General features: G+C 37.1%; 1 protein-coding gene across 2 annotated transcripts; it reads right to left on the reverse strand.

Moving 5' to 3' along the window:
• Positions 1–539: 539 nt before the first annotated feature.
• Positions 540–6,609, reverse strand: zgc:110843 (CDGSH iron-sulfur domain-containing protein). Of its 2 annotated transcripts, none has more exons than XM_017485131.3 (3): positions 6,424–6,609; positions 4,459–4,631; positions 540–2,206 (listed from the first exon to the last, which is right to left on the reverse strand). In XM_017485131.3, exons 1-3 carry the CDS (start codon positions 6,491–6,493, stop codon positions 2,117–2,119), a joined length of 333 nt encoding a protein of 110 aa, XP_017340620.1. In that variant the 5' UTR covers positions 6,494–6,609; the 3' UTR covers positions 540–2,116. The 2 variants fall into 2 exon arrangements, with proteins under 2 accessions (XP_017340620.1, XP_017340619.1); XM_017485130.3 differs by having other exon boundaries at positions 4,459–4,661; positions 6,424–6,601.
• Positions 6,610–9,694: the final 3,085 nt, after the last annotated feature.

The raw sequence follows: 9,694 nt of genomic DNA on the forward strand, positions 1-9,694 counted from the left end.
GGGCGGGGGATGGGGGGATTCACCCTGGACGAGGTGCCCATCAACCCATCACAGGGGAGAATCGCACACATACTATGGATAATTTATAAATGCCAATCAACCTACAACGCATGTCTTTTGACTGGCGGGGGAAACCAGAGTACCAGGAGGAAACCCCTGGGGCACGGGAGGAAATCGCAAACTCCGCACGAACACACAGGGCGAAGGAGGGAATCGAACTCCCAACCCTGGAGGTGTGAGGCAAACGTGCCACTGTGAGCCACTGAGCCTGCCTACTTAAGAACATCATGAGTAAAAAAGATGTAGTGATCTAGAACCATGTAATCAACATGACCCAACCCACAGAAGCAGTTATTTTTTTCCTTATTCTTATTTTGGCATTAAAACAGACATAAAGATCTTGTCCTCAACTTATAAGTTCAAACGTAAGTTGATGGGAAGTGGAGAATAAATATAAAACTACCAGCATAAACCTGGGATCCTGTGAAAGAAGCCGTTTAGGTTTAATATCAGAGAAATGAACAGATAGCAGAAACAAATCCATTTTCAACAACTTTTATTTCAAATATATGCTTCGTTCATCCAAGAAAATAGACATCACAATGCCCAAATACTGTAAGCAATCACAAGCGAGCTCTTTTCCTCTCCATTTTTTTTTTTGTTTCGTTCACTGTACATATAACACTTTTTAAATCATATATTTGTACTGTCATGTATTTTGGATATCATTTTCTTACGCATATTGATTAGGATGTCAGAAAATCTGTTTTAGGACAGAACAGTTATCTAGAGTAAAATAAATAACAACGGAACAACTGCCAATGCAGGGATACTCCACTGTTGTTCAACTTAACCTCCTAACCACTGCACCTGTAATGTGCGTGTGATTCCTACAGATGAAAATGGATGCATTTCTCTTTCCTGAGAAAAGAACAGAAACTCAAATCTCACTCAGAGCTGTTGAAAAAAGTTTAAAATGTACGACTGTATATCACAGACGTAACATTTTCTCACACTTGCTACAAAATGGACAAAACCGAAAATTTCAATATGTAGTTTTAATCAACCTTCATAAGCTGGAGAAATACAGTAACAAGCGATAATGGATACTAGAGGGCAACCGATTGATCAATTTTGCAAATTAATCAGGAAAAACCATGGGTGTGGATTTTTGCCAATAACTGATCGTTCCAGCAATCGGTTGTTGGCAAACATCGGGATAGTTTTTCCCGGTTGCGTCCTTTGCGGGAGTGGCAGGGAAGCGTCTGCTGTCATTATACAGTAAGAGAGCGACCTCTAGAGGAGAAATAACCGGTCGACACCTAATAGTTACTTTACGCATTCCCAAAGTTGGAGATGGATCCTGGGTACACCGGACGTGAGGCGGGAACACTGTACACCCTCAACGGGACGGAAGACGGTCGCAGCGCACCATTCACACACTTGGGGGCAATTTATCTTAATCAATCCACCTACCTGCAGGATTTCAGGAGCTCGGATGAAAACCAGAGAACCCTGTGGAAACCGCACACACACAGATACATGCAGAACACAGGAAACGCAACACAGACAGCATCCTGGGGGGGGGGTTGGGAGTCCAAATCCCTATCCGTGGTGATTACACACGCACGTGCTACAGAAGCCGTGTATAGAGATGAGTACGAATCGTTATTTACTACTACTATAGCTCCATATCTTGCACTTTAACACCGAGACGTTGAATCATGAATAAAACTTGTATTAGGAATACTTTAAAACTCATACTAATCGACTAACATTCAATTGTACTCAAAAACAGCTTGTTATAAATGAAAAGGCAGACACGGTACGAGAGACATCGACAGGAAATGCGGTCTGTATACCTGTTAAGTGCTTGTGGTTTGCCAGGAAGTGATGTCTCGGTTCACACGGCTGCCTGAAACAGGTTTGTGTGAAACGGTTTTTTAATGCACCAGTGACACACAACCTTAGTGTTATGGTGTGAACGATGACAGTAGTGGATTTCATCTTTATCTTTAAGTCTTTATATTGTCTGATACAGTAATGATGTTACACACACACACACACAAAACCCTTTTCCCAGTGAATCAAACACAGCAGGGTGGTGATGAGCCGTTCAGGCGTCTCTCCTCTTGATGATCAGTGGACCCACGTTGTCTCCGGTCTCCTCGTTGTGTTTGGTGTGAGCGCCATCGCAGTAGGGGAACTGTCAATACATCACAAAAAGAGTGTCACAAAACCAAAACTCTACCAAACATTACAGCGGCTCTGGTTGTCGCTTGTAGATTTGGCACATTAAAGGAGAAATATATGACAATATATTTTCGCATAAAATGCACAAAAGGGGGTGTAGATGTTAATAGATGCATGGAAATGCATTTTAATTCGTATTTTAAAGACTTTACAACAAAGTAGCTGTCTGATCAAACACCACGATGCTCTAACAACCCACATGTCAAACCAATACGAGTACAACCCACAAGCACCTACATGAAAAACACCTGCTTGTGGTGGTTAACTGGTTTAAAAGAAGAAGAGAGGGAAAAAAAAGTTACAGAGTTTCAGTATAGAAACCTGAAGTTCAGTGAATTATCAACATTCATGCACAAGCTGCCATGTAATTTCTGTTAACTGATGAGGACTTATTTTTAGTCATGGGTTTAATAAACGTTAGGTAACATTTAAACAAATACATAAATATGTGTGTTCATTTTGTTAACGTCACTGATGGGTTATTAACGGTGAAGTCGGGGTTTGTTAAGGTTTACTAACGCAGTAAATAACGTTAATGTAAAGCGTTACATTTTACACCAGTCCGGACAAGATTTAGCTTTTTTTTTGTGGAAAAAACACTACGTCGCAATCGGGACAAAAATCGTTGTCTTTCGCCGTGATGTTTGTTGGTAAATGGGACGTTTTAGCTGTACTCATGTTCGACGCACGTGAATAGAAGACGGCTTTGGACTCGGATGCATGTTGTGAGGACGTCACGACGCGTCTCGGCCCAAATCCGCGGAAAATCTGCGGTGATTTTGAAAAATCGCGAGCTCCTGCGAATGTTGCGGGGCTGTCTTGATTTTGCGTTCATGTCTGCGATTGCAAAATCCTGGAGGGACTGATTAATGTCTATTTAACTATAATGTGAATTATTCGTCTACTTCGATAGTTAGTTTGCTAAATCTTACTAGTACCTACCTAGCTAGTGTAAGCAAGTAACAACAACAACCTTCGTATAGTTTCAGTTTAATAACTGAACTATAATAATAATTATTATTATAGTTAATAATTGATCATTATTATTGTAAATGAGGAGCTTTTTCGAAGTGAAGTAAAAGCTGCTCAGATGAAAAATGAGGTATAAACATGAACTTAGACCCGTCACGATAATTACGTTACCGACTTATCGCACGATATACGGACGTGACCTCGATCGGTTTTTGCTGACCTCGATATCGCCCGTTGTGTTTACATGCCTGTTTATTTAAATTAGAATTAACGTCACCGACATTTTAGCTGTTCGCACTGGTTCTGTCCCCTCGTCTACTCTAGGGATGTCAAATTAAAATTCAAACGTGGAAAAATTTGTTGAACTGAAGATAAAAACGCACACCGTTTTTGCATTCGGATTTCAGATGTGAAGCAGTCACTAGCACCGATTTTAATTAAAACTTTCTGTTGGGAAAAAAAAAAAAATACTCGAGATGTTAACAATACACTAACGATGTTTTTTGAGGAAGGAAAATCTAGTAAGAAATGTTCTAGTGTTTCAAATAATCCAGTCGTAGTCACTAATGTCGGGGTTTGAGCCGCTTAAGCTGCGTGAGCTGAAACTGAACTGTGAATGAACACTAACACGGCAAACTGAAGCGCTTTATGAATGAACTCACCCAAACGAATCCTACACGCATATGAGATTAATCAGACATTTACACACAACATAATCCTAATAATACAACTCGCTTCTGCACAAAATGATGCGAATGCACAAGTGAACTTGAACGTTACTAAGGTTCACTGTGAATACACGTTGTGAATACACTCTTTCCATAACAGCGCACTAAAACACGGACAACGAATAACTAAAGCACAAAGAATTCACAATATTGTATTCCAAAGTCTGAATATTCTTAAGAATTAAAAATTCGTTGCTCTTTGAAAGGGTGAACTTGCATTATTATGCTGTTAAATTATCATTAAATCGGTGGCATAAAAATGGTCGTAAAATGACAATAATATCGTTTAGCGCAATTATTTCTGGGACAGTATATCGTCCAATAAAAGTAGTTATCGTGACAGGACTATGTGTTGACCAAACCTACGTGGCAGCCTCTTTCTATATGATGTTCAAGTTCACCATATAAACATCTCACCACTGTTTCCAGTCCTGACTCCTCCTTCACAATTTAATACGCAGAAAGTATGTAATACAACCCCGACCCACCCCCCATTCACGCCTACCTTCTTGGACCTCCAGCAGCGGCAGTAGACGGCCTTCTTGCTGATGTCCTCGATGTCGAAGCTGTGCACCACCTTGGCGTTGTCCTTGTTGATCTCCAGGTTCACCTTCCCTTTGGAGTCGCTACGACTGCTGAAGTACCTGCTCAGAAGGTATGTTCCTACAGCCGCGGCCACTGCAACAGGAACCGCGATGATCAGGTGATCTGTAAGCGTACACACCGGAAGGCCTCTCATATCCACGGAAACGCCAAACATGAACTACCGACGCTACTATATATTACATATGTATCGTGTTGATATGGAACGCATGAAAAGAGCAGGTCCAGTGTCCTCAGAGAGGGAGTGCGCCTGTATCTGGGCATGTAATGATTCGAGGAAAACTATATAACATTCAAGGAAGGTCCTATAATATTCATAGTTCGCAGGTCTTGGTTTATTGGCTACAGGCAAAAATAATTTCACAATTGTTAATATTTACTGATCAGTAATCAGTTTTGCGAAACCCGGTTTCATATTAACGGCATTAACTGAAGAAATATTAAATATGAGAATAAAGAACGCCAACATAAATCCATATGAAGACAATTAAGAGTGCTGTTAAAAAATCGAGGACAGGCTCAGATTGTGTGCGAGTCAGTTTTGTTTGCAACAGCATCAACGTTGAACAACACTTTAATATAACAAAAATGAAGTGTCTGATAAACGACTGATGTCTGGTATGTCACAAGCCGAATACAGTACACCCAACACATGCTTTCCTAATACAGCGTCAGGGCTACTGGCAAAGACCCGAGTCAAATTAGCTTCCACTTCTCCCTCTGAGAAAGTCTTTTTGGCCGCATTTATACTACGTGGTTCGAGTGACCCGATTCTGATGTTTTCCTCCCATGTGGCACAGATCGGATATGACCCATAAAGATGTTAGCAGGAAAAAAAAACACACAGATTCAAATATTCTCAGATCCGGGTCAGGCCTCGTTCGTACGTGGATATAAATCTGATCTGAATCGGATACGTGCGTTCGCATCTGCCGTGTAAACGGGCAGATCGGATATTCCCATCGATGCGAGTCATATGTCATTAAAAAAGCGACAGCGGCGAATGACATCGACTCGGCTGGACACCAAACACGAAAACACCACTCTCAACAAGAGCAATCTTCTTTTATTCTCCGAATTAAGAGGCCGGTGTTCTGTTTACCTTTAAACACGGTGCGGAACTTGTATTACAGTATATTTTCGTCTGCGTCCGTTGCAAATACCGCCGTTTTTACTTCCTTTTCGGGTCTAAGCGTTTCCGTTGACAACTACCTTGGGTTGTTTCACAAAGTGTCTAATGTGAACGCAGATATCGGATACGGGCCACTTTTAAAAGATTTAAGCGGGTCAATACAGTCAACAAATCGGAGTTGGGCATCAATACCTGTAGTGAAACTCCAGCCTTTGTTCCGTTTACTTGTCATTTCAGCACAATGCGCTTTGCCTTTTATGGAGTTTTGTGGGCGTCACCAAATGCAAATCAGCTACTCCATGCAAACACCTGGCAGTTTACAAGCAATTCCTTGGCATTTAAACCAACATGCTCCCAGGAGTATGAAGAAAAGTTTCGGAAGGTTCTGTAAATCTCGCAGAAAACTCTAGTTCAGTTTGGTTTACGCAAACATTTACACACAATTTTACTGAAAGATGTTATGATAAATGAGACCCAGTGTTATTGGTAACGATAACTAGACAGGGATTTGTTTACATTGCTCTTCTTCATGGTCTGCTCTATTATAAGTCTCTTTATTTCATGTGGGCAAATGGGTATAAATAAACGTTAGTTAATATCCTAAAGACAGCTAACAGACATGTGAGTATGTTGTTGCATGTTCAACTATTATGGCTGCTTATGAAATACCCTGGCTGTTTGGCAAACCCGCTCTGAGCTGAGACACAGGTTGCACTAAAGCAAAGGAGAACTCACCTTTAGGGACGCGGAATCCGGACACGAACGCGGGTTTGGTTAAACCTGAAGCTGCTGCTTGTAGCGACATTTTGTTTTCAGAGATTTCTGCACACTGTTTCACTACAAGGTCGCGAGACGTCTCTTCCTTCCTGACAGACTGTAAACTCGAGAGCGTGAACGTCACCGATGACCTGACCAATCATATCAAAGCGTGACGTCGCCTTCCAGCGTCATCGTCTGGCTATCCAATCAGCTCACAGCTCGGACGGTTTCTGCTTTTGAATGGAAGGCGTGGGCGGGGCTTACTGCAGCTGAGGTGAAGTTTCCTCTTTGACTTTTGACGCTTCCGCCATAACAACTTGCGTCATTTATTATTATTATTAAATCACCACTCACAACTCATTTCAGAAAATTTCAGAATTTTCTCAAATCTAAAAGTGTTGATTAATTTTATTTAACAGCAGCTCTGATAGTAGTTCTGGCTGCAAGTCAAAGCATATGTTTATTATTAACGCATTCATTCTTACACATTATCGTTACTATAGTAACAACTCACGCACAGGTACTTGTATGGTTGATGGGACACATACTTTAAGACTAATAGATTTTTATGGATGAAAAAAATGCGGTGTTCGTTAACAAACAAAAACAAATCAACAACAACAACAACTACTGTTGCTATGGTGGTCAAATGCATCATTAATGGAAGGAATCTCCAGTGTTAAAGCTTTGTAAACAGTAGGTTTTCCACCACAGCCAGCCTAAAGACTGCACATAATTGCTATAAAAGTTTACACTCGAATCCCAGTCCCATTTTTAAACGTTAAAACTGAAATCAAAAATAATTCTGACGCTTGTACTCAAAATCCTTCCAACACAATATACCAATCAGCCAGAACATTAAAACCACCTGCCCAATATCGTGTAGGTCCCCTTTGAGCCACCAGAACAACTCTGAACCATCGAGTCATGGACTCCACAAGACCTCTGAAGGTGTGCTGTGGTATCCGGCCCCAAGGCGTTAGCAGCCGATCCTTTAAGTCCTGTCCTATTCCCCTCCAGGGATCGGACCTGTTTGTCCAGAACATCCCACAGATGCTTGATCGGATTGAGATCTGGGGAATTTGCCTTAGGCACCCATGACGGGTTCACCAGTTGTCCTACCTTGGACCACTTTTGGTAGGTACTAACCACTGCAATCCTGGGAACACCCCCACAAGACCAGGCATTTTGGAGACGCTCAGCCCCAATCGTCTAGCTGTCACAATTTGGTCCTTGTCAACACATCAACTTTGAGAACTGACTGCTCACTTGCTCCCTAATATGTCCCGCCCCTTGACAGGTGCCTCTGTAACAAGATAGTCAACATTATTCACTTCACCCGTCAGTGTTTTTAATGTTATGGCTGAGATATATACAAATATACATACACACACATATGACTAGTACACTGCTGTAAATGAGTAAAGGTTTATAATCTCACAAACCAGTGTCACCCAGATGAACATAGGTTCCATTTTCATACTGTTTTCGCTCAACATTTCTTCATGTCCCCTCAAGGAGTTTTTCCTTGCTTCTTGGCTTTTTCCATTAGAGACAAATCTATGTCCGGATTTCTGTAAAGCTGCTTTGTGACAATGTCCACTGTTAAAAGTGCTATATAAATAAATTGAATTGATTGTGGCTTACTGGTTTCATGGTAATGTGGTAAGCTGTTTTTGTGTTATTAACCTCAAACATAAACAAAGACTAGTGAGGGAACAACTGTTCAAAACTACAATAACAACTGACAGGAGGAACTGACCTGTCTCTCATGGATATTCCCCAACAGTAAATGTAAGTATGAACAGTTTTAAAAAAAAGAAGCTTGCCATTGCACATTAATAACAAAACACCTTGGGGAACTGCTCTTACCAGCACCAGTGTGGATTATTTTCCTCTAACAGCACATCCCGAATTGGTTTATTCCTAACGTAACAGACCGGCTCGGACAGTAGTTCCAGCTGCATGAACGATCCTATTGAAACAACTTCATGTAAACAGATTTTAAAATGTGCACTATTAGGGTTTTCTGTAAAGAGAATGGAAGGAGTCTCCAGTGTCAGTCCTTTCCAACAAAGAGGGCCTGGTGAGGGAACTACAGGTTATAGTTATAGTAAAAGTTTATTTGTGAATTGTGTTGTGGATGTTGAACAATATAAATGCAACTATAAACAGTGTAAAAATTGGCCTACAACATGTATTTATTTATTTTTATTTTTTTATATTTATTTATATATATATATATATATATATATATATATATATAAAAATATATTATATATATATTTTTATATATATATTTTTATATATATATATATATATATTTTTATATATATATATTTATATTTTTATATATATATATATATATATATATATATATATATATATATATATATATATATATATATATATATATAAAAATATATATATAATATATTTTTTATATATATATATAATATATTTTTTATATATATATAAAATATATATATATATAAAATATATATATATATATATATATAAAAAATATATTATATATATATATTTATATATATATATTTTTATATATATATATATAAAAATATATATAAATATATATATAAAAATATATATAAAAATATATATATATATAAAAATATATATATATATAAAAATATATATATATATATATATATAAATATATATATATATATATATATTTTTTATATATATATATTTTTATATATATATATATATATATTTTTTTATATATATATATATATATTTTTATATATATATATATATATATATATATATATATATATATATATATATATATATATATATATATATATATATATATATAATATATTTTTTATATATATATATATATTTTTTTATATATATATAAAATATATATATATATATATAAAATATATATATATATAAAATATATATATATATATATATAAAAAATATATTATATATATATATATATATATAAAAATATATATAAATATATATATATAAAAATATATATAAAAATATATATATATATAAAAATATATATAAAAATATATATATATATATATATATATATATATATATATAAAAATAAATAAACCCACAACAAATAAAATTGGAATTATTGGCAAATTGCTATGGTACAAAAGGAATAAAAACACTCCAGGATGTGCAGTTATTGGAAAACAATCAACTTCAGTGATAATTGTTCAACAAAACCATGAACAAGTGTTTTATTCCTTACGGG

The sequence above is a fragment of the Ictalurus punctatus genome, chromosome 14, assembly GCF_001660625.3.
Source record: "Ictalurus punctatus breed USDA103 chromosome 14, Coco_2.0, whole genome shotgun sequence".
Taxonomy (NCBI): Eukaryota; Metazoa; Chordata; class Actinopteri; order Siluriformes; family Ictaluridae; genus Ictalurus; species Ictalurus punctatus.